This window comes from Sorex fumeus, unplaced genomic scaffold (assembly GCF_029834395.1).
Source record: "Sorex fumeus unplaced genomic scaffold, SorFum_2.1 ptg000131l, whole genome shotgun sequence".
Lineage (NCBI taxonomy): Eukaryota > Metazoa > Chordata > Mammalia > Eulipotyphla > Soricidae > Sorex > Sorex fumeus.
The window spans coordinates 25,895,233-25,921,519 of record NW_026606188.1 but is presented as its reverse complement, the minus strand read 5'-3'; the positions used below and the strand labels follow the sequence as shown (position 1 = coordinate 25,921,519).

At 43.1% G+C, this 26,287-nt stretch overlaps 1 protein-coding gene across 1 annotated transcript; it reads right to left on the bottom strand.

Annotated features, from left to right (window-relative positions):
* Positions 1-7,619: 7,619 nt before the first annotated feature.
* RWDD3 (RWD domain containing 3) lies at positions 7,620-24,980 on the bottom strand. Its single transcript, XM_056139002.1, has 4 exons — positions 24,614-24,980; positions 10,434-10,921; positions 8,168-8,283; positions 7,620-8,069 (listed from the first exon to the last, which is right to left on the bottom strand). The coding sequence occupies exons 1-4, from the start codon at positions 24,978-24,980 to the stop codon at positions 7,955-7,957; spliced, it is 1,086 nt and encodes a 361-aa protein (XP_055994977.1). The 3' UTR covers positions 7,620-7,954.
* Between the last annotated feature and the right edge of the window lie 1,307 nt (positions 24,981-26,287).

The following is a 26,287-nucleotide window of genomic DNA, read 5'->3' as shown; positions in this document are numbered from 1 at the left end:
CAGAAACCAATACTGAGCTGCCAGGGGACCTCAGTTCCTCCAGATACAGTACCTTATGGCCACATAATTGCATTGAATCTCTTCTCTAGGGCCAGCAATTTATCCTCACTAAAATAGATACTTTCACTGATTATGACCCCAAAGTCCCTTTATATATAACCACTACTAATAATGATATGGTCTCTTTCACAATATAACCTTTGTAAATAAAATTTATCTCACAAAAAAAGTGCGAATAGACTCATGAATTGAATACATTTTATTTTTGTTTTATTTTTTGTTTTTCTATTTGGGTCACAGTCAGTGATGCTCCAGGCTGACTCCTGGCTCTTCACCCAGAGATCACTCCTGGTCGTGCTTGGGGTACATGATAACTAGAGAGGAAGAAAAGTAGCAATTTCCAAGGTTTAATGATCTCTATACACTTAATGCTGATGATTCTGAAATAACAACGAAATAGTTGACACCCAAAACCTCCAGGAACCTAACTGTAAATCTTGCCCACGGCTATTCCTATATTTAAACTCAAATAGACCCAAAAAAAAGGCACAACCCTAGCAACTAGCCCCAACAGAACAATCACAGAATGCTTCACTTCACTTTTTTATGTTGAAAAACACATTACTTTCCACCTAAACCCTTCACATCCCTAACCTTAACTCTATACCTGATTCTAATCCTAACCCTCACTCCTATTACACCTGATATCTAGTGAGACCCCAAAGTATCAAATTTCCAAAGTTTAATGATCTCTATACACTTAGGTTTATTTCTCTGAAATAACAATGAAAAAGTTAACACCCTAAACCTTCAGGAACCTAATGGAAAATCTTGCCAGTGGCTATTCCCATATAAATTAGTTCACTTCCCTTTTTATGTTGGAAAATCACAATATTTTTCACTTAAACCCTCCATATCCCCAAACCTAAACCCAGCCCCAATTATTTTTATTACTATTAATTTTTATTAAAAGTACCATGATTTACAAAGTTGTTCATTATACAGTTGTTTCAAGCATTTAGTGTTCCAACACCACCAGTGTCACCTTCCCTCCACCAAAATCCCTAGTTTCCCTCCCAATCCCAAATTATCCCCTTTGGCACATAACAAATTTACTTTATATTTGCTTATTCCGACAAAACTTTAAGGCTCTAGCAAATAGAACCTTCTGGGTTAGTGGACACATGGAAATTGAGGAGTAGTGTTCCTGGAGACTCTCTGAAAGAGATTCTTCTAGACCCCGCCTAAGCTGAGTCATCTGGATCATCCCCAAGGGGGTGGGTGAGCCCAGCACCCATCCAAACAGAGTCCTGGCAGCCAAAAACCTCCACACTCCACAACAGCTGCCATGCTCCAGGCCAGACTCTATTGCTTGGGACAAGCCTCATCCAGAAATCTGATGCAAAACTCAGGTATGAAGTTTTTGTGACTGAAATCTCCAGGCTTTCATGGAGACAGGGATGGACTACCTCTCCCAGAACTCCCTGTACTTTGCAAAGCCCCAGTAGTCATTCGTATGCCCCAAAGCCACCATGTAGTTAAAAATTTAACTCCAGGGGCTGGAGCAATAGCAAAGCGGGTAGGGCATTTGCCTTGCATGCGGCCAATCCAGGTTCGATTCCCAGCATCCCATATGGTCCCCCGAGTACCGCCAGTAGCAATTCCTGAGTGCATGAGCCAGGAGTAACCCCTGTGCAATGCCGGGTGTGACCCAAAAGCAAAAAAAAATAAATAAATAACTCCAGCTGCATCACCCAGTTAAAAATGTTGGACTCCTTTCCAACTCTACAGCACTGATAAACCAGGAGTAGAATGACAAATTGGATGAGAAGTAATGTAGAAGACAAGCAATCTTGATTAATAAAATATAAACACAGAAAGCTTAACCTGTAACTACATCTTAGTAATCTCTTACAAAAGGGCTTAATGTCTCCATGGTGAGAAACAATGTTCACTAAATTTCTTCTAAGGAGATATTTTTTGATCATTCTTTTAGCAAATTATTTATAGCAAGCAATATAAAATAAATTACTGAAGGACTGCTATGGGGCAGGCTTAAGAGGTAGTTGGGAAAATTAGAGATGATAAACCTAAGCTCCTTGTATTCCAACATATATCCTGATTTATTTTCTGATCATTCTATTTGCCAGTTCTTTTTTATTGATTTTTTAATAAAATTGTTCATGACTATTTGTTACAGACATTCAATATACTAACACCAATTCCACCGTCATTGTACCTTCCCACCAACATTATCTCTGATTTAACCTATATAATTGCACCCAACCAACATTTACAAATGCATGTAGACATATGAAGGTTTGTAGGCTAATTCAGCTAAAAATCATAAGTAAAGGTAAAGGTAAAGGCCCTCCCGTTGATCATCGATTTGCTCGAGCGGGCCCAGTAACGTCTCCATTGGAGACTTTGTTGTTACTGTGTCTGGCATATCGAATACTCTCGGTAGCTTGCCGGGCTCTCCGAGAGGGGCGGAGGAATCGAACTCGGGTCGGCCATGTTGGCCGCTTGTAAGGCGAACGCCCTACCGCTGTGCTATCGCTCCTGCCCAAAATCATAAGTAGAATTATAAAAGCCATAAATCCAGGAACGGGGAAGACACATGACCAGCTAAGTCACTTTGACACAAAAATAGAACATCACTCACATTTGTTTCAATACATTCTCATCATGACAAGAGTTAGACCACTGATGCTAATGACATAAAACTGTGATCTTCATTACTGCCAAAGAAAACAGAATCCAGAAAATACATTTTCAAATTATTGTATTTTCTTTGCTAAAGTGTTCAGTATATAGAATATAATAGAATATAAACATTTTAAGATACAAGTGTGACATACTTTGAACTAGTGATCGATATATGTAATTCTTCCGCTACCAGAATACATGGGTCAAGGAATCAAGAAATAAAAAGAGAATGTATTTCTCTCAGTAATATATATAATAGCCTGGTCACAGAATTTTCTATTCCTACTTCTGTAAATAAGAGTTATAATGGTTTAGTGGTCTTAGTTGCCAAGAAAGGAATGTTTCTATCAGGGCACAACATGTTAAAATGAATTAGAAGTTGAAACTGACACCTGAAAATCAAAATAACAAGCCAAGAAAGAGGTCCTTAAAATGAGTGTGGTGTTATATCTATCTAAATTACTACCAGGAAAGTAAGTATTGCTCTACTGCAGGGCAATGAGGACTTTATCAGGAATCAAAAACATTCTCTATGCTTCCCCTTAATATCCCCTTATTCAATCATCAAAATTGATAGCAATCCAAATACAGGGCATCTGGCCTTTCTGGCACAAAGATTGGGCCAAGTCTAAGAAACCTGACCAGTTGAAGTGCTGGTCAAGAGCAAAAAAATGAGTGGAGGAAGACATTATAAATATGAGCAACCATTCATGACCAGTTATAGAAACAAGCACCAAAGAGTTTATAGGAAATTGCTTCAATTTCTTCTGTATTTCTCTAAAAATACTAAGCTCCTCTTTCTCTGTTGCCTATCACGTAAGTGTTGGTGGTAGTCAGCTTTAAAGCTTAATCTTCAAGTTACAGTCTATCAGGGTGGAGTTGCAATTAGACTATTAGAATTAACAAGCAGAAGGATAATAGTAACTGACAGGACTTTATTTCCCCCTTTTGGGGGAAGTTGAGAAATTGTTAATTTATATGAGATAGAGGTCAACAGATAAAGGCATAGAAAGAAGCATAAAACAATTGAGAAATATAAATATAGATTGAAGGGTGTGTGTAGCTGTTTAATAATTAAAAGGCAGAGGGTTGAGCCATTTATTTACTGTAGCTCCTCAGCATCCCTCTGCTCCTGTCACACACTTCCACCCAGCCTCTTCTATTCTGTGTTCATCTGCAGTTGGAATATGCAAACTCCATTTCCCTGCTTTCTTGGCCTGCTGGATTCTTAGGTCTGGTTAATAGGAGGCACTGTGGGAAGGCGAGAGGCAGGCCTCATTTCTAGCTCTGTGGTACTTGGCAGGCAGTTCCTGCAGTGGCAGTGGAGATGAATTTTGAAATCCTATGGACCAAAGGTCATAGCCCATTAGCAGTGTCAGTCCTTGTCAGTCCTGGAAGCATCTAAAACTAATTGCATCCATTTCTAATAGTGCAACAGCAGTATTAGTACTCAGCGGTTTGAGAATTCAGTATATTACCTTCCTTGCCTCTTCCCCTTGGTTTTCTAAGACCATTCTTTCTCCTTTTTTGCTCTGTTTGATCTTTCTTTTGTGCAAATTTTTGTTTTTATTTTTCTCTGATTGAACCCCCTAGTTGGTTTCTGATTTCCTAATGAGAATTAACCAACCAACCACCTCTTGAATTCCTGCAATTTTTTTCAGTTCTAGAATTTGTTTTCATTTCTTATTTCACTGTTTTTCAGACAGGTCATGTCACTTCTTACACTCGGCAATTCCAATTTCAATCTGGATTTATCTCCCTGAGCATATAAAACATACCTGCTCCAGGACCTGTGCCTAACTCTGCTCATATGGGTCTACTTGTATTATCTATAACCTATTATGGTTTGGTTTTGCACTCATTTTACAGGTGAAATAATCTGATTGTTGAACACTGAATTTAAAAACTACTCATAGATAAAATTTGACACCTGGGGCTGGAGCAATAGCACAATGGGTAGGGCATTTGCCTTGCACGCACACGGCCGACCTGGGTTGGATTCCCAGCATCCCATATGGTTCCCCAAGCACCGCCAGGAGTAATTCCTGAGTGCAGAGCCAAGAGTGTGCATTGCCAGGTGACCCAAAAAGCAAAAAAAAAAAAAATGCTACTTCCAACAGATTTGTAAGATACAGAAACTAGTAGAGCATAAATTACCTTTATCCAAAATTTAGTTTTTAGTTTTTTTTATTATACCAGGGCTCACACCTGACAGGAAATGAATCTAGGATTCCTATGTATAATGTATGCACCTCTCTCTCTCTCTCTCTCTCTCTCTCTCTCTCTCTCTCCCACTGCCACAGTCCTCGAATTCAAGACTTTCTGGGCCTACTAGGACAAACTGACAATTCAGCCATTCCTTCAGGGTAGGGGTTCCTAGAGAATTCCTCCTCTGCAGAGGGTCCCAGTAGCAGATAAAGTTCTTTTTTTTTTTTTGTCAAGATTTATTTATGAGTCTCTGGAACAAGGTCGGTAGCTACACTTACATGGCAGCAGTGGTGGAACATGGGGGTACTGTGAGGTCTTCCGCAAGTATGGGGAGGTAGGGAGCCTCAAGCCTCAAAGACCTACATACCTGGAGTTTTGTGCAGATTAGGTTCTCTGTGACGCTCAGTTCTGAGGTAGTGGGGTTCTGCAGGAGGCATGGCGATGGCTTTAGGGTGTGTGAGCAGCTACCCGGGCTCTCTGTTTAGGAAGCTGGCCCACCCCTCTCCAAGAGTGCCTGGGAGGTCTCAGTTGGGAATGGGTGTCCCAGAAATTATTGCTCACTTCTTGTATTGTTTAATCCCACTCTTTTCCCCATTTAGATTTCCCAAACTGTCAAAAATCAATGCAATCTTCCAACTACCCTGTTCAGCTTGATAAATGTTCCCATGTGGGAAAAAAATGGTCCCAGGCGCTGGGGTCTTCTGTGTTCTTCCTCCTCTCCCTGGAGTAGCCCATCGTTCCCCCTTGTCATCGTAGCTACAGCTGCTCTCAAAGATGATGGTTTTATATTTTAAGTTCGTGTCTGTGAGATATAGGTCTCCATTACTGAAGCATAAGTTTTATCTTTTCACGAATACTTTGAGGTAAAAGAAAGCATCAGAATTTGGGCAAAACCATCAATGGGAACTGAAATGGGAACCAATTAGATTCTTTTCCTCTAATACATGACTGCTTTCTGCTGGAGGTCTGAATTGTTGCTGTTGAAATGGGCAAGTGCATGAAATTGGGGAATTTGGTTCTGGTCCTTGACGGACACTGAACAGTTCTCATGAATCACTGACATTGCCTGGGACCACCCCCAGAGCCACATCAGGAGGGCAGAAATAGATTGCTGTTTCACAGAGTGATAGCCACAAAGGCAAGATTGATCATTTGAGACATCTTATACCTCCTATCACTCCCTGCCAAAGATACTGTGTGGTTCTCCCCTGAGGGTGACAAAACTGACATCAACAAGGACAGCTTCAGAGACCCAAGTCTTGAAAACAAGCCATGAGCATTCAAGAGCCAGGGACAAGTCTGAGCAGATTCACAACATTGATAAGAAAAAAATGGCTTTTCCAGAAGCAGCAAGTCTAGGTTTAGTGCCATCATACACACACACACACACACACACACACACACACACACACACACACCAAAGAAACACAACTTTCTGGCATATAATGTTTAAATTTCTTTTATCCAGAGGTCATATTAGAGTTATCTAAATCTCTTAGACTATCAGTGTTGTCTTGTGTTCTAAAATGTGTATGTGAAAAGCAGATGTAAACATCAAAGAAAATAATAGCCAACCCTTTCTCTTCACATAATTTAGCCTACAGAACTTAATTAGGTCGGAGAAAAGTTATTCATATTGACTTTTAACCTGATCAGGCACTACCCTAGAAAGAGTTGAATATGATGCTGAAAATTGAGATGTACCATAAGGCACTGTGTGAAAGGCACTTTAAAAGAGAAAAGTTAAGTAAAATAGACTATCTGTTTTGTTGAAATAAAATTGAGACCCGTGCTCCTGTTGCTTCGACTACTACAATCTTCAAAGAAGCAACTTTTCATGCCTACTCGTGATCCCGCCCACCCACCCCAACCCTCTGCTCTTTAGCTCTTTTCATTTTCACTACAACTGCAGTGAGGCAAATACAGGCAAACGTTAATGATCCCACAATTTTCCAGCTTGTTTTCTCAGTTCTGCATGGTAGCCAGTAGCACAGCTTCTCTTGTCCTAACCTCTAGCCATCACACAATCCGATTGCATTTACCAGCTCAGTTCTCCAGGAAAAAAAAAAAAAAAAAAAATATATATATATATATATATATATATATTAGTACCCTGTGTTAATTTTTAACCACATCTATGTGTAATTGCTGTCCCCAAGCCCTTTAAAATTTCTCTATAATAATCCTGATTGATTTGAATAAAGTCGCCACTGGATACCAGCCTGTGGACCCGTTCCTTTGACCAGCATCCAGAGGGGACAACTGTCAGTTCCAAACATATCAGGGAACCCCAATCACCTCAGGATGGTGATCAAACAGTCTCTGAAATTTCCCCCACCCAGCAAGTCAAGTTCTTTGCTGGAAAACAGTTCTCCCTGTAAAACTAGAATATAAATCCCTGCCTACCTCAAAAGAATAAGTTGTTTTGTTTTCAAAACTGCCTCTATTGTCCTAAGTGTAGCAAGCTCTATGCTGTTCTGGTACCTCCAAAGAAAGTAATTATAAACTGAGTTCCACAGAACTTCTTTGTTAATTTTGTATGCAATTCCACAAAGAAACTGATTTTGCTTTTATTAACATTCAACTTAAAAACATTAGACATAATAGTCTGAAATGGGTAAAATTGTGATCAAATGGTAAAATATGTAAACGGGAATAAAAGTAAACATGAAAGTAAATCTTTTAGTTAAAAAAATTTAATTGCAAGAAAATTAACAAGTCCTCTATGTAAACACAAAGGCTCATTCATCATCTTTTTATATTTATCTTTTAAATATTATTCCATCTATTGAACCTAGCCTTCACTTACAAAAACTAGGATACACAGTGCTTATATTGTTTAGTATTCTACAAACAGTACTGGCTTTTGTTTCTAAAGTTAGGATGATGTCTATCAATTTGCTACAAAGAAACTTTAAAATTGTTCCCTTATGAGTATTTCAATTAGCCACACCCAAAATCCAAGGCAAAACAACAGGAGAAAAAAAAAAAAAGACACCAACACTACTGTTTTATTAAAGGATTCCTGTCTTCCATTTCATTTTACTAGCCTAAGTACAAATTCGGAGAAAAGCTTCTTAAGTCCTGCAGTTTCAAATTCCTTTTGTAACTCATCCAGTGATGAATACTCTTTGACTTCAAATGCCAAAAACCTGCATAATACAAGAGAAACTCATGAATATGCCTAGATTTGTCAGAGTATAATTACCGATTCAGTTGCTTTTCCATCTGCAATAGTACTAAATTATACCTTTTGTGTTCTGTCTGTACTTTTGTTTCAAACAGTACACTAATCATTTTCTCTTTGCATTTCTTTCCACTTGAGTCCACATCTACTTTGGAGGTTTTCTGAAGAATCAGGTATTCCTAAATGATAAATCAGAAATACATCTTACTCTGTTAACTACAGATCTTACTCTGAATCTTAAAAGCCCTACTTTTAAAAGGAGTCGTAACCCTGCAGCTATTTTCATACATAAAGAGTACTATCTTTATGAAGCAAACAGTGAGAGAGTTAGTGTTTTTACATACTTGGCTAGTATAATTGGGGGGCTGTGGGGCGGACAGGGTAAGCATGCAGGAGCAAAGAGAAATATAATCAAACTACTGGCGGGGAGTGGGGGGGAGTGAGGTGTTTAAACCTGCCCTGTGGCTTTCACATCTTTCTGGATGGTCACTTAAACCGTTAAACCCGTGGGGGCCCACTAACCATTCCTTAAAGCAGTGATCATACCAGCACCTACCTTATGGGGAAGAGAGGATGACTCAGTGAGCTGATACGTGGAAGGCACTTAGAGGAATGCCCACCACACAACACTGGGAACATTCAGCATCGGACTAAACTGTCAGTGCTGTGATTATTGCTTTGAGCTGAACGCAGTTAGTGGGCACACCACACCAATTGTTTTAAAAAGACAGCATCTGAAAATAGCTGTTATTCTCAATCCAGACAGACAATCCTACCAAAATTTACCAGACATTTATATAAAATGGCATTTAAGGGACAGGTGGGCATGCGGAGTGGGGGAGGGGGACACACCTCTAAATAGAACAACCATTTCTCTACATTAGCAGAGTTCTAGTCAGTTGGATAAATGTGTTAATTAATTGATGGATCCAATCTGAAATAGCATCTGCAAAACAGCTGCACTAGCCTAATATGCCCAAGATGGTTTAAAGAAAAATCTGAGCCTTTGGGAGAAACATGAGCAAGAAAATTAATTTGTAATCATTTTGTCAGTCAGCATTTCACCCTCAGAGGATCAAGTTTCATAGTTATACTATAAATCACCTTAAAATATGTGGTTTCTTGGTCAAATCCCAATCTGGGATATTTGTTAAATTTGTATTATTTGCTGTATGTTAGAATCTAGGAGTAAAGTACTTAAAGGGATATACCTGATAACTTTTCAGTCTCTGTATTGCAAATCTACCTACATATTGCATACTACTTACAAATATGCATCATATTCTGCCTAAGAAATATAAGTAAGGCTCAAAGGAAAGAGAGAGACAGAGAGACAGAGAGAGAAGTAGCTGCCATGGAGGTTGGGGGTGTGAAGGGGGGGAGGGAAACTGGGGATATTGGTGGTGGGATATGTACACTGTTGAAGGGAGGGGTACTGGAACATTATATATTTAAGGAGAAAAAAAGAATCTAGGAGTAAATCTAGTTAATCAAATGCCAGGCTAGTTTTGTGATAAGAGCCAAGTGAGTATTCCACAAATCCTTATGATGATAGGTTGTACCAGTTAAATCTATTTTAAATAAATTTGATTCTAATCATTCCTACCCAATCTTCTGGGAGCATAAACCTATTGATTTTTAGCCCTATTAAAATTTAAAATATAATAAGCAGCTTTCCCTGTCTGCTTCCACACAAAACAGAGTAGATAAGTTTAGGGTGAAAGCTTGAGAAATTTGAAGATGATGATGATTTTGAAAGCCGCTGCTGAGACAAGTCGGGTGGAAAGCAAGAGTTAGGTAGGAGGTGACAAGCTGACAGCACTAATGATTCTCTTCTACTCACACTAAACCCTGCTTAGAAGGGACCAGCTCCACTTTCCAGGATTACAGGTACCAAATTAAAGTGTCAGACTATATCTTTTAGCTAAAAAAGTTTTTAAAAATTTGCATACTACCTACAAATATGCATCATATTCTGCCTAAGAAATTTATTTATGAGTCTCTGGAACAAATTTTAAGGGTACACATATAAGGCTGAGCCTCTAAGCTAATTACTGAAACAAAGAGATGTTTTTTATAACCAACCACTTTCATTAAAAGGCATGATTTTAAAAAATAAACTCTTATTCTTCAAGCTTTGCAAGTGTGTAATTGCAATTAGAAGTGTAAAACATTCTTTTTTAAAAAATGAAGATCCATTAACATGGTAATAGGGGAAGCAGAAATGTCTTAATGACTAATCTGTCCCATTGTTATAAAACACCCTTAGAGACACATCATTTCAGCAGAAAATAGCCAAATTCATATTCCGCATCAAACTTTCTGGCACCTTGATGTTGCTTCTGTCTCCTTGCAGTAAAATCAGTATGAGTTTACCCAGGAACATCAGTCTTCCTGTCAGCTTTAAATCAGAAGCCCACTTCTCCACCGTTTTGACATATTTAGTCTTGGCTCTCATGTGATCTAAATGCAAAAGTGTTATCCACACTGTATCTTCCATAGGCATGTCTGCTGGAAAAGTGCACCTTTCCCTGCCCATGGCAGTGGCTGGTTCGTTGAGGAGGTGCCTAAGATTTTGCTGAATCCAGAGAATGAGCCTGTGAATCATTGGTTCTGACAAAAGGTTCACTGCTTGCTCAAGCATCTTCTCCTTCACAGCCACGCACTGGGCACGGGTCAGATGTTCAGAGTTAACTGAGATACCAGGTAGGCAGTAAGGGTAATTCATGGGTAGATGGAACACCAATTCCAGGGGTATGTCTGCTTCCGTAAGTCCTTCAGCTTTTGTGAGAATTCTGAACACGATCCCATCTGTCTCTGGAAGGCATCCAACAATAATGATTAGCTTTACATAATTCAATTTGAATGCAACACTCACAAGCAAAACTCTTTGTTTCAAATGTCAATTGATTTTCATGTGAAAATGAAATTATTTTACAAAAAGACACAATACAGAGGTAAGTGTGATATTCAATTCCTTGACGCATTCCCTGATTTGTGCACCCCAAAACCAGGACCTTGCTGGCATTTACACTTGCTACCAAACCATTTTTTATAAATATTGCCTGAAATGTTCTTTGTAATAGACTGTTTTTTGGGGGGGGTTGTTTTGTTTTGTTTTGTTTATTTTTGGGGTCACACCCGACAGTGCTCAGGGGTTACTCCTGGTTCTGCACTCAGGAATTACTCCTGGCAGTGCTAGGGGGACCATATGGTGTAGGATAACACCGGGTTTGTCCTTTCAGCCTTGCCGCAGAAAACTTAGTTTACCTTAAAGCAATGTTCTTTCTATATGGACACAGGAAGACAGTTAATATTATGCTTTGTAACTTGGGAGTTGACTCCAATAATATTTACTCCTGGGCATCGGCTCTCTCGACTCAGTTGCACTTAGTTCCTAGCGCCCCTAAAACAGGGTTCTGACAAGGAACTAAATGGATCCAGGGCAAGCTGTGAGCTACCCTGGCATTGAAATGGGCCAAGCCAAAGTACCACAATACTCAACTATAAGTTAAGAGCATGATCATAGACAAACGCTGTCATGATGCAAAAGTAACGACGAGACTAGGATCCTGCTAGGGTTAGGAAGACTAACCTGGCCTGAGGACTGTGATCTGGAATATATAATAAGATGTCATCAAGAAGAACCAAACTTTAAGTTGATATATCTCTTACTGTGCTCATACAGAATGAAGTTGATAGAAATATTAAAAGTAGATTTATTACAACTATTTAAGTGGATTACTAGCTGAGGAAAGAAGAAAGCGACACACCCTGGATGGATCCCGCCTTTAAGTGGATCTCCTAGTAATCCAGAGTAATCTCTTTAGATGAGATTTTATCCTTGAGTTAATCTCCTGAAGAAGTGGTCTTACCCCTCTTTGTTGAATTGTTAATGTTGAACCCACCTTTGTATCACCACCCTATGTGACTGCTATATAAACTAAGACTGTAAGAGCGGGGGGGGGGGGGGGGGAGTGGGGGGGGGGCAGAGTCAGAATCCAGAGCAAAGGACTCCAGAGAAAGAAGCAGAAGGGCTCCAGAGAGAGAAAGATAGGAAGAGACCAGAGGAGAGACTACAGAGACAGTGTCAGAAATAGATACAGACAGAAGAGAGCACAGTGGCACACAGAGAAGCAGAGCACAAAGGAGGAGCCACGTTGATCCGATCCATACGCAGCAGCTCAAGAGCACCAAATGCCGGTGGTGAGAGAAAGCCCACCGACAACACAATCATCATCTTCCGCATCCCTCCCACACACACACAAGATATTTTTACAGCATATGGGATGCTGGGGATCGAACCAGGGCCGGCCATGTGCAAGGCAAATGCCCTACCCACTGCACTAATGCTCCAGCCCTGATTGTTGTTTTTTTATCTCCAAACATAGCTGATAATTCTGGAAAACCCTAGTCCCTAACAAACCTTCAAAGAAAAGTGTCATGTAACTATAAAAATCAGTAATTAGTTGAAACACTATACATTAGATCCAAGGAAAATCATCTCCCAGTAAATCAGAGTAAACCCTAGGATTTTGTGAGAAGCTAGTGGCTGAGAAACTGGTGATTGATACAATAAGCACCTGGTCCCCACTTTCTCTGTCCTTCAAAGTGTCACATGAAGGTAGCAAGATGAGCAGAAGACATCACTTCAGCCATTTTGGCTGCAAGAGTCAGGGGATGTGCAGGAAAGAGAGTGAGATAAGACACTGCTCTCCTTGAGATCTGCTTGGCTCCACACCACCTCATCCCACTTTTCAAAAAGTTGATAAAACAGGGCTGTAGCAATAGCACAGTGGGTAGGGCATTTGCCTTGCACGCGGCTGACCCAAGTTCGATTTCCAGCATCCCATATGGTCCCCTGAGTACTGCCAGGGGTAATTCCTGAGTGTAGACCCAGGAGTAACCCCTGTGCATTGACAGGTGTGACCCTCCCCCCAAAAAAAAAGAAGTTGATAAAACATTAGGCTGACTCATTATGTGGGGGGAAGAAGTACACAGATCAGAATCAGGTGCAGATGAAGCCATCTGAAGCTGACTGGCCTCTCCCCACCCAAACTTCTCTCTCCACGTGCTCTCGCTCCATTCTTCTTCAGATGGAGGTCATCAAATCGGGTTCATTGTCACATCTGGATTGCTGCCCAACCACCTCAACACTGGACACCTGACTCACCCCCATTTTCAGGAACCTAACAGAACATATGAATGACTTTCTGGATGCCTGATTCCATTTATATAAAAGCTGTTGCTACAGACACTGGCTCCGAAAGAACAAGACACATCTGCTATACCAGAGCCACTGCTTAAACAGAAGCCCTAACAATAGCTGAAAAGCACCCCTGGATTTGGGGTTTTGTTTTCATTTGTTTGTTTCTTTGTTTGTTTCTTTGTTTGTGATGTCCAGGACTGAGCCTGGCTATCCCATGTGCAAAAGGCCTACTATTTCAGACACTGGGAGTAGCTATGACAAAGACCACATTAAAATGATAGAGCTTACGTTTGTTTCACGTAAGTAAAACTTGCAAAACCAAAACCAACGAAACAAAAATGCTTCAAGGGGTAGAGAGACAGTACAGTGGGTAAATTGCTTACCGTGCACACAGCCCACCCAGGCTCAATCCCAGCACCACGAGGAATGATCCCTGAGCACAGAGTCAGGAGCAAGCCCTGAGCCCTGTGGCTATGGCCCCAACAAACAAACAAAAAGCTTCCAAAGTTCAATTTTGTGCATTCCTCTACAATCCACAGCCTTTCTTCTCCTACCCAGTAACCTGCGACGTACAGGCATATAGGAGCCAGACCCAGTGGTGCTGGGGCAGGGGCCAGTGACTGCTCCCAAGCATGCATGCATCCATGCCATGCCTGCATGCCACCCATGCATGCATGACTGCAGCAGGCATGATGACAAGCACTTGGCAACACTCAGTCAGCAGTTTGGTGCTCAGGCCAAGCAGTGCTCAGAACCACCAGGGTCACACCTGGCAGTGCTCAGGGATTATGCAGTACTGGGAACTGAACTCAATGCCCTGCACATAATGGGCACATACTCTGCCACGTGAACTTCCCCAGGCCTCTTATCATTTGTAGAAAATGTTTTCTATCTATAAATGTTATCTATATGCCAGTTAGACCAGTACATTTCACTACATAAAATAGGGGTTTTAAACAGTTTTAGACATCAGACCACCATTAAGACAAATAAAATTTCCCCTAATCATTTAAGAGACAATGTTCTATCTCAAGGGCGTGATGTAACTTTTAAAGAACTTCATACATGGGCACAAGAGTCTGGGAATACACCAAAAATGCCCATATAAAGTTGTGGTAATTGTTTTTTATTTTATTATTATTGTTTTGGTTTTTAAGAAAAGTTCCCTAGAATACTGCTCTATTCTCAGAGAGTATAGAAACCTGAACTATAGATTTCTACAGGACAAACCTGGGCAGGCTTGCTAGCAGCACCCTTATAAGATGACAGGGGTGGGGGGGGTCCTACTCTGGGCTCCTCATTCTCGACACAGACCCACTGTGTATAGTATCCCCCCAGCTGCCTCCATATTGCCCAACTGTCGTGGGTCTCAGTCTTGCACCTGGGGCAGAGGGGCATCCATATAAATGTGGGGCCTATACTGCCTATTGTGTGTTAATGATAAATTGTCTAACTGCACCTGGGATCACCGTCTGCTCATTGGCTGAATCCATGGATGTGGTAGCAACTGCTGTAATAACTGATGTTTAGGAAATGTTTGGAAAGATGAGATTGGGAGGCTGGGGACACCCATGAAGAACTCGGGGGGGGGGGGTGGGGGGAGGGGGTACCTCCCAATGCTTGTTGGCCCACAGTGTAAGCAGCTCAGCGCAGGAGTCAAGCATATGGCTTTGTTCAGGTTCGATGGAGACAGGGATTACTCAAGCCACCGAGTAGTGCTCTGGATGTCCAGGGCTACCAACAGGGAGGCCTGGGGGACGATCTGGTGTCAGGGAATCTCACTGGGTTCTTCCTGTGCCCAATCCTACTCTCTCCAGGCTGCTCTCTCCTTTTGAAACTTCTCTCTGAGAAAGTAGCATTTTCCACCAAAAAACTCTATCAAGATCTTCCAACCATTATCATTTCTTTCCGGCTTGCATTTTTTCTCTTTCTAACATTTGCTTTTCCTCCACCTACCAAAGTATTAGCTTCAATTTGCCTTAAGGAAAAAACAAAGGCAGCTAATTCTCTAAAGCAACCTGTCTTTATCCAGCCATCCCTTCCCTCTTCTGCCAACGAGCCTGTTCCATGCAGTGCCCAGAACAGTCCCCACATTCCACTGCAGTGTCCTGCTCCTCTATCCCAATGGTCAAGAGGCCCTTATCACTTTCTCTGTCTACTGGGATCTTTGTTTGACCTCCAAATACCTCACTAAAAGTCAGTTTTGTTTTTCTGTTTTTTAAAAACTTCTTTGGTACTTTGAATTAAATTTGTGGTACTTATATACCTAGAATTATTGTGACTGACTCAAATCTCCATATTTTTTTACCACTAGAATACATATAATTTCTTTTTAGAGAGAAATCAAAAATAACAGTTAAGGGGGCTGGAGTGATAGCACAGTGGGTAGGGCATTTGCCTTGCACGTGACCAACCCGGGTTCAATTCCCAGCATCCCATATGATCCCCTGAACACCGCCAGGGGCAATTCCTGAGAGCAGAGCCAGGAGTAACCCCTGTGCATTACCGACCCAAAAAGCAAATAAGTAAATAAATAAATAAATATCAGTTAAGATAAAGGGTTCCATCCTGGCACAACAAAAGCAAAACCAAAAACCAATAAGTTACAAGGAACTCTTCACATTTCAAAGTTACATGGCTCTGAGAATTATGTCACCAGCTTGTAATCATAAATTCCACAATACAAAAAAATCTCGGGTACCTGCGGAAGGCTAAATAATGGTCCCCTGATGTCTATGCCCCAATCCCCTATTAATGTCTCTTCCCTTGGCAGAGAGGTTATTGCAAATGATTAAATGAAAGATCTTGGTATGGGAGGTTAATCTGAATTATCTGAGTTTGACCAGGAATAACTGCAAGTGTCTTTCTGAGAAGGAGGCAGAGGGAGCTTTTACCATAGAAGCAACCACTCATCAAGGCTGGAATCAGACCTGGGAGCCCAGGGCTGCCAGGAATTTTCTACTAGAAGCTAGAAAAGGCAAAGGAAAGAATTCTTTCTTGAAATTCCTAGAGGAAAGAGAGTCCAGTCAAAACAACCACACACGGTTGGTTCATGCACTGGAAAGTGATTTCACACTTCTGAGCTCCAGCACTGTTGGGGGGGAGGTCGAAAGCCACCACATCTGAAGCCACCAAAAAAAAAAAAAAAAAAAAAAAGAATTCAGTTTCTGTGTGCACAAAACAAGCAGTTTCTTCTAAATAAAAATCCCCTTTCTGAACCAAATGCACAGTATCTGTGCCCTATGTTTGCCAGACACACACAGACAAGCTTTATCCCAGCAGCGAGCTAACCAGGAGGGACACGGCAGCACAGGCCCGTCGACTCATCACTGTTGATGTGTTTCTCGCAGCTATTTTATTTGATTGTTTTCTATTTTTTTGGTTCTAGTCAGCAATTGAAAATCAATACAAGAAAATCCTGATGTTTGCCTCAGAAAATTGTGAAGTTCATAGCTACACATTTACAAGACAAACCACTTTAATTCCTTTAAGAACTGGAAAGAATTAACATTCTCTCTACATGGTCGTCTTCTTGGGGACTCCCACACACTTCTACACACCAAAGCTGCCAACTAAAATAACACAAAATGATGAGAGAAAACAGAAAGCCCAATACCACACCCCGTTCCACTAATGTCTAATGTGGTGATAAAAATCACCTGTTCTTTTAAAATCCCATTTTCTCTCTAGAGCTCGAGAAGTATGTATACACTACCATTACTCGCCTGTCTTGTTTTAAACATGCTATTAAACTGGTCCCACTCAGCTCAGAATTTTTTCATGTAATTTACGCATCATCAGTCTTATCTTGGATATGCCCTTAATGCTGTAAAAAGAAAACAAGGTTGCTCTATCAGCTTTAAGATTATGAACAGTTTGTAAAGAGCAAGTAGCAGAATAATGTCCTCTAAATCTAATGCTAACCTCTGCCCCGCTCTGGTCCTTCAAAATTCCAGTTGTTAAACCACAAACTTATCATTCTTGGTAAGACTCTATGCCCTAAAAATCATATGTCTGTCCTAGCAAACAAATTTTCTAAACTTCCAAGACTATTTTCATCGACTCTGAAAACCCTACCTTTGTTTGAAATGCATCTATAAATTCCTTAGTTTGGGCGTGGGGAGAGGGGAGGGGACTGGTTGTTGTTGTTGGAAGGGGGATACCTGAAAGTGTTGGGGGACTAATCCTAGCTTCGTGCTTGGGGAATCATTGCTCCCTGCAGTGCTCAGGGGATCTTTCATGCAAGTGGCCCATTTAATCCTGGCACTGATTAAATACCAGGTGCCAGACTAGATGAGGCCACCTGTGTGAAAGTATGTGCTCAGTCCACTGGGTGATCTCTCCAGCCGATTTGTTTTGTTTTGTTTTCAAAATGGGGTATGCATGGAACTACCATGAAAAGTACTGTCAAGGACAAAACCATAATGAAAATTAAATAAACGCATGATTAAGCAATTAAGCCACACTGGGGCTGAGGAGTTAATCCAAAAGGAGTGCATGCTTTCCACGCAAGAGGCCAGGTCTCATCCCAGAACACTGATGATCTCTCTCACAGGGGGCAATCTGAAGGGATATCAGAGGGAAGTAGCAAATGCCCAAAGACAACAGAAACGGAGCACTGGGAGAGAAGCGGTCCATATTCTGGTAGAGACACGATGCTGGAATGCCTCATGCATGAAACCCTCTAGTAGCAGTTTTATAAACCATGATGCCCAACATAAAATTTTTTTTAAATAAAAAGTAAAATGATGTGAGGCTGGAGAGATAGTACAGTGGTTTAGGGTGTTGGCCTTGCAAGTAGCCAACCCGGGTTCCATCCCTGCCACCCGTTATGGTCACCCGAATCCGTCATGAGTGATCCATGAGCATAGAGCCAGGAGTAAGCCCTGAACACTGCTGGATGTGACCCAGCCCCTCCCCACCAAAAAAAAAAAGTAAAAATAAGATGATGTCTGCATGAAACAGTCATTAAAAGTGCTGTAAAGCACAAGGCCTCAATAAAGGTTGTTGCCTACTGACCAAGTAAAAGAATGCTTGATTTTTCATTCCCCCTTTGTCCTGCTCAAAGCTGGGCAACTTCCCAGTACAGTTGTTCCCAGTACAACTTCCCAGTTTCAGTTTGGGAAAAATGCACCCTCGTAAATGATTTGTAAATGATGTACGAGGAACAGCACAGTCTCTATGGATATGTCAAAACTGTAACAAAGCAGGCCGCTCCGACCGGTAGCATTAGGTCGAAAGGGTCACCAGGTGGCTGACCAACGGTGCATGGCTCTGCCCACTGTGACTGACCAACGGTGCATGGCTCTATTCATCGTCCCATCCCCTTTCCTTTCTTTTGGGTGGGTTGTGGAAACATACTTAAGTCTGTACCTGTGCTCTGAATAAACGCACGCATTCATGCCATCTCCTGAATGATGGAACCCTGTGTGACTCGAGTGCTGATTTCACCCTGACGGCCCTCCCCTGGCTCGGCTCTGCAGCGCCGGACGCGGCAAAAGGTTAAATAAATATATAATCAGTCAGCCATGCTGGGGCAGGAGAAACAGTTCAGAGTTGCATGCTTTCCAGACACAAGGCCTGAGTGTGATCCCAAGAACCTCAACCGCCCTGACACAGCCACACGTAGTAGCTTGCAGTATCAGGTATGGCCCCGAAGCACTGCAAAGAGTGGTCCTCAAACTTTTTAAAATGTTTAATATAGTAAAATTAAGTTTCTCTGCCTTGCATAGAATGTCTCGTTAATTCTACAGATGAACCACTAAATTAAAGAAAATTATGCTGTAATTATATTCCATAGTTCGGGCTGGAGTGATAGCACAGCGGTAGGGCATTCGCCTTGCACACAGCTGACCCAGGTTTGATTCCTGGCAGGCTACCGAGAGTATCTCGCCCACACAGCAAAGCCTGGCAAGATACCCATGATGTATTCAATATGCCAAACACAGTAACAACAAGTCTCACAATGGAGACGTTACTGGGCCCATTCGAGCAAATCAATGAACAACGGGAGGACACTGCCACACAGCTATATTCCAAACAAGAGATCAAAATGTCAAATTTCCCATGGCCAATTTGAAGCCTTCATCTAAGTTAACAGTCACACCTACAGAAAACTCTCTAGATGCTGGAAGAAGCAGACCCTGGAAAATGTGGCAGAGCTGAAGAGAGCCAAGTCTTCAAGATTCATGTAGAGCATATTAAGAAACATTTACATACCCAAAACAACCTGCCTTTCCCTTCATCTGCTAATTTTAAGAATTTCAGATGTCCTCAGAATAACACCCTACAGGAAACCACTGAGATGCCCTGAATCCTCCCATATTTTCATGCACAAGATTTCCTCCCCTTGAATGCTGACTAGTTCAGCCCTTTTGGAAAACAGTATGGACGATTCTTAAAAAATTAGAAATTGAGCTCCCATTTGACCCAGCAATACCACTCCTGGGAATATATCCCAGAGAGGCAAAAATGTATAGTCGAAGTGATATCTGCACTTGTTTGTTCATTGCAGCACTCTTTACAATAGCCAGAATCTGGAAAAAACCTGAGTGCCCAAGAACAGATGACTGGTTAAAGAAACTTTAGTACATATACACGATGGAGTACTATGTAGCTGTTAGAAAAGATGAAGTCATGAAATTTACATACAAGTGGTACAACATGGAAAGTATCATGCTAAGCGAAATGACTCAGAAAGAGAGGTATAGACATAGAAAGAATGCATTCATCTGGGGGATATAAAGTAACAAAATAGGACATTAATACCCAAGAATAGCCGAGATCAGTACCAGGAGGATTACTCCATGACTTAGAAGCCAGCCGGGCATTCCAGGGGAAAGGGCAGTTCAGATAGAGAAGGGAGCACCAAATAAAGGGTGTTTGGAGGATCCTCCCAGGAGGGGAGATGCATGTTGAAAGTAGACTATGGACTGAACATGATTACCACTCAATGCCTCTTTTGCAGACCATAACACCCAAAAGGAGAGAGAGAACAAAAGGAAATGCCCTGCCACAGAGGCAGGGTGGGATGGGGGGGATAGGTGTGGGAGGGATACTGGGATCCGTGGTGGTGGGAAATGGGCACTGGTGGAGGGATGGGTATTTGATCATTGTATAATCGAAACCCAAGCACAAAAATTTGTAAATCTACAACTGTACCTCATGATGTTTCACTAATAAAAAAAAAAAAGATTTCCTCCCCTTCTCAGGAGCCTCACCACAAGCCCACACACCTAAGTGCATGTTCCAATGGTACAGTTGGATTTTTATGTTTAAAATATGGTTTCAGGAAAATAAAAAAAACAAACCTATAGCAAAACAAAGTAAAAGTTGTAATTCCAGCCTAGATTTTTTTTTTCTTTTTTAGTTTTTCGACCACACCCAGTAGAGGTCAGGGCTTACTCCTGGCTCTGTAGATATCACTCCTGGTGGGGTTGGACAACCCTTATGGGGTGCTGGGGATTGAACCCAGGAGAGACAAGTGCAAGGCAAGAGCCCTACCCACTGCAATAACTCCAGCCTTGGGAAGTGGGGCTCCAGGCTAGACTGGCTTTCCTGCGGTAGGCTGCATGTGGACACCAGGATACAGTTTCAGACATGATTCATTGTCCAAGAGGGCCTGATACAATCTGAACATTTGTGTCCCAAGAACATGAGGCTCCCCGGGAAAGCCACTGTGCAAACACAGTGTACACCTGCCATTCTATGACTTTATGATCTGTCAAATAGTTTCCAGAGATACAAAAGCAAGATGATAGCACGACATCTCCATGACCCCCTCTTTCCTCATCAGGAAAATGAAGCATGGAGCAATACAAATCTCATCTAGCACACACGTGCACACACGCCCCTTCAGAAACGATTCTGAATGTTAGCTGGGTCACATCCTCGCAGTTCTCCTCTGGGCCTTCATTATTGCTCTTTCTCAAGGTGCCTTTCCTGGTCCCTCATAAGAACCATTTCCTTGAGGAAAGCTGTTACGTCTGTACTAACAGAGATTGCTGGTTACTTAATCGGTCTGATATCCATTCATTCTGTAAAATAAAGCAAAGCGTTATGGTGGCTGAGACATTAAACTCCGCACTCAGCCTAGCAGGGAGAGGGGAATATCCCTGATCTGCCTCCCCACAGCTTTCCCCAAAGGACAGAGTGTGGGGGCTCACATAAGTTGCACCCCAAGAGCATTACACCAAATGCTCCTATAAAGAGCTTATTATATCCATTGGAAAGTGAATAGGCATGTGAAAATTCTGGGAACCCATTAACCCTGGGAATTTCAATCATCAAAGTATTAGCCCTTTTCAGGGTCTTCAGCACTGACCCCTGGGCTGAACCCGAACCTTCCTACCTACCACTTAAAGTGTATTCCCAGCAGGGGAACAAGGAGGACCAGGCCAGCAGTAACAGCTGGTTTTCAGAATGTTCTAATATCAGGTTTATGTCCTCCAGCCCACACTAACACCTGAGAGTAGTAGCCAGCAGCCCACTGTGGTCACTGCTTCTGCTGAGGACCTTAGGTACCCCTGATTCCCAACTGTGAACATCAGACATCCTGCTTTCAATCACTCAATTGTTCTGTTCTCTAATGAACCTTTCAGCAACAAAATGTCCTAAATTGTTACAATGAATTCTTTCATAATTCAATTACTTATTGATGCCAGAACACTGAATTAAATTAATTAGGAGGCATGGCTTGAAAGTCACGCTCAATTTAACAGCAGATAAAGGGTCCACAGTGTTCTGGATATTAAAAAAGAAGAAAAAAAATAACAACCCTGTTCTTTCTTTCTAGACATGCTTTGTAGGGTGCTTGCTAAGGTGCCAACATGCTCTTACGCTGAGCAATGCACTCATGACCCGGACTATTTGCACTCCATTCTCTTCAAGGTATAATGGGAGATCATAGGTTTATTTTTCCAGGAAATTCCCAGATGAGCCTTAATAACGGAATTTAGGAAAATTGATGGTCTTTTCAAATAACCTGCCTCAGGCAGCAGTAATTATCAATAAAAGAACTTGCCGAAGACATGACAATAAGGAATAGGCTCGCAACCCAATCAGAAGCAGGATGACAAGATGATAAAGAACAGGATCACTACCCTATCAGAATCAGGATGACAAAAGACACTCAAGTGCATAAATGCTTTCATTTGAATTGGGGGGCTCAGGCGATGCCCAGAGGGCCATGTGATACTGGGTTCCATGAAGTGGAGGCCTCCTACACTCTAGACCTTTCAGCTCCCAGACACTGTGGATTGAAACTGTTTCAAAAAGGGGCCAGACTTTGGACAGGAACTGAATGTGGAAAGCAGGTAAAGGGATATACCTGATAACATTTCTGTATTGCAAACCATGCAGTGTCTGTATTGCAAAAGGGGAGAGAGAGAGAGAGAAAGAGAAAGAGAAAGAGAGAGAGAGAGAGAGAGAGAGAGAGAGAGAGAAGTGCCTGCCTTGGTGAAGGGGACAGGAGGGAAACTGAGGACATTGACATTGGTGGTACACTGGTGAAGGGAAGGATGGATGGTGGAACATTATATGACTGACACCCAATCATGAACAACCTTGTAACTGTGTATCTCACTCTGATTCAATTAATATATATATATATATTTTTCTTTTTGGGTCACACCAGGCGATGCACAGGTATTACTCCTAGCTCTGCACTCAGAATTCCTCCTGGCAGTACTCAGGGGTATGCTGGGAATCAAACCCGGGTCAGCCACTTGCAAGGCAAATGCCCTACCCACTGTGCTATCACTCCAGCCCCCAATTAATAATTTTTTTAAAAAATTAAATAAAAGGGGGGCCAGAGAGATGTACAGGCATAAGGTACTTGCATTGCAAGCAGCTAGCCCTGGTCTGATATCTGTTGTCACATATGTTCTCCCAAGCACCACTGGGAGTAACCCCTGAGCACAGAGCCAGGAGTAAGCCCTTAAAATCACCTTGTGGAACTACTCCCCAACCCCACCCAATAAAGTAGCCCCAGCCAATACGCATATGGTTTACAGCGCTTGAACTATCACTGAACTCAATGATCAGTGCATAGATTGGGGGAGGGGGTGTTGGAAGAATTAATAAAAAGTGCCCCCTTTTCTGTGTGTGAGGAACACACAGGCCATGCCACAAAAGGTCCCTCATCCTACCTGGCTTTCTCCCAACACCCCACACATCTGAGACTATCTTCATAAAGATCAACTAATTTACGATCAGAAAGACTATGTAGTAGCTGAGACACAACAGAAGGCTAAATCCCATGCGCCGAAATTTACAGAAGGTATCTGCCAACTAAGTGAAAAACTGGTAATTACCTGCATCATGAGATTTTTTTTTTTACTTAATGGAAGCCACAGACAGCTTAGTTCTCATCAAAAAATAAATTTATCATCAAAAAGAGGCCATGGACTTCTTCTAGAGTGTTAAGTTCCTTAAAGACACGGACCAATCCTTGAAGAGTGCGGGTGTTTCTGGAAATTCAGAAGTCACGGGTTGAATGTGAAGACGCCCCCAAAAGCTGGTCATTGGAAACCACTTATCAGTGAAGTTTAAAAAGTCAGGAGAAATGCAATTAACTGCAACTGCAAAGGTTCAGGCTCTGCAGGGGCGATAGCCACAAACGTTTTCAACAATTTCACTCTAGGTGCCTGGAGCTCTGTGATTACAGAATCATGTTCTGCCCTCACTCGCCTCGAGACAGCCAGAGCTGTCACTAAAAGCTGCGGAGAGGGCGCCCCCGGAGGGCCAGGCAGGGTTTCATAAACTGCACTCGGGTTTAAATTAGAGGTGCTGGGAGGGGGCTTTTTTGTGGTTTTTTTTTTTTTTTTTTTTGCGAGTTGAACAAGGGGGAAGCTCAGTTGCAGGAGCATTCCAGGAGGGGGCGCTAGTGTACAGAGAGGCGAGAGGTGCAGGGGCTTGGGGAAGGGAGGGGGCTGGGGGAAAGGAAATTAGGGGGAGGAGGAGGCTGGGGGAGATGCAGAGTAGCGGGGAAGCCCGGAAGGGGACTAGGGAGAAGGGAGAGGGGAAGGACGGGGGTGGAACTGGAGCAGGGGAGTGGGGAGCGGGGGAGTGGGGAGAAGGGAGGGAAAGGGGAGTGAGACACGGAGACGTGGGGGCGGGGATGTGGGACGCGGGGAGCGGGAGGGGCAGAGGAGTGGGACACGGGGGAGGGGGGAGGGGCGGGGTATAGGGGGGAGGGGCACGGGGGGGGAGGGGCAGGGACGCGGGCTCCTCCTTTCTGAGCCGGCCCGGGCGCCCCCGGGGTGAGCGGCCCCCCTCCCTCCCGCGCCCCCCGGAGTCACCTGAGCGGCTGCGCTCCTCCCACTCGCCGGGCCCGCAGAAAATTGCCGCCAAGGCCTCCAGTTCCTCCCGCACCGGCTCCACCGCGGCCGCCGCCGCCGCTTCCGCCATGGCCGCCGCCGCCGAGCAGTGCGGCCGCGCGACCACCAGGGGGCGCTCGCCATCGCCGGGCGCGCGCGAGAGCCACCTGGGGGTGACCTGGCCGGGGCCTAGCAGCGTCCCGCGCCGGGGACAAGCGTGCAGCCGAGAGACGCTCCCGCCGCGCAGCCGGTCGCTCCTCCTTCCCCCACCGCACGGCTGGGCGGCCGAGCTCGCGGCCGCTGCGGGAAGAAACGCTGTGGGAAGCGTTGAGCTTGTCCACAGGCGCATCTGGGTTTCCCTGCATCCCAGCGAACAGCAGCACTCGCCGGGGGTCGCAGCCACGCCCCGCGCCGTCTTGATCCCCTCTTATAGTCAACATTATTCAGTAGCAACCCTTTTTTATTTTATTTTTTTCCCCTTTTTTGCGTCTCCCTTTACTGTCTTTACTTTTCAGCTTTTCACCTGCATCCCCACCACACCTGATCGCCTCTCTGAACTTCCTATGGTAGAAAAAGTTCAATCGAGGCTTGGCAGGGCGAAGCGGGTCACGGACTTCCCATCAGGAAAGAGTCCAAGAGAAATAAACAGCAGCTTATTAAAGCAAAGTATATCCCGGAATGTCAGAGAGGAGACAAAAGCCAGGAGAGTGGCCTTTTTTTCTAAGTCAGGCTTGTTTTTAAGGATGGCTAATCAGTAAGGTTACACCCCGGGAGTGTGAGAAAAAGTGACTCTGTCTCTTCACGAATTTTTAGGTGTATGTATTAGGTAAGTTAATAAGGGGTGGGAGATATATATATGTATATATATATGGGATTTTCGAGACAGAGGATTTAGGGTGGTGATTCTAGGCGCTGAGACCCCATGTTTGATTGTTGATTGCCACTGCATTTGCCACTATTCTGGTGCCAGTGGGTGTGATTTTTATGGCTTTTATGTAAATGCTTTCACCTTTTGGTGTCCAGCATTTGTAACCTATCAACTCAGTTGCAGAAACAGCCCAGGCTTCTGGCCTTTTGTTCATGCATGCAGGAAAACTAGTCAGAGTGATCCAAGATGGGAAAGGGGGGCGAGGGGGGGGGAGGGTATGTTGCCATGGGAAAAGACAGGGTATAGTACCCTCCTTATAAACGCACACAGATGTTTGCATACAGGAAGGCAGAACATTTTCATTGTCCAGCTCTGCATGCACAAGAGAGTATTTTCCCACAAGAGGCAAAGTTTTCTGATTCTTTCCCCACGCAGGTGAATGTTCTAGTACACTCAACTGACAGTGCTCCCGCCTCTACCTCCTCAGGCCCCATGGTCTCTCCTGTCATCAGCACAGCCCCTAGCTGGTCTTCCTGATTTTCTTCCTCACAGCCTATGGTATATTTTCCACAAAAGAAACTCCCTCTTTGAAATATAAGGTAGGACTAAAACTATAGTACACTGGGCAGGATGCTTTCTTTGCATGCAGCTGACCTGGGCTTGATCCCTGGCGCCCCATATAAACCCCCAAGCATCACCAGGAGTAATTCCTCGGTGCAGAGCCAGGAATAACCCCTGAGTGTCACTGTCTATGGTGCAAAAACAAACAATAAACAATGCATGGGGCA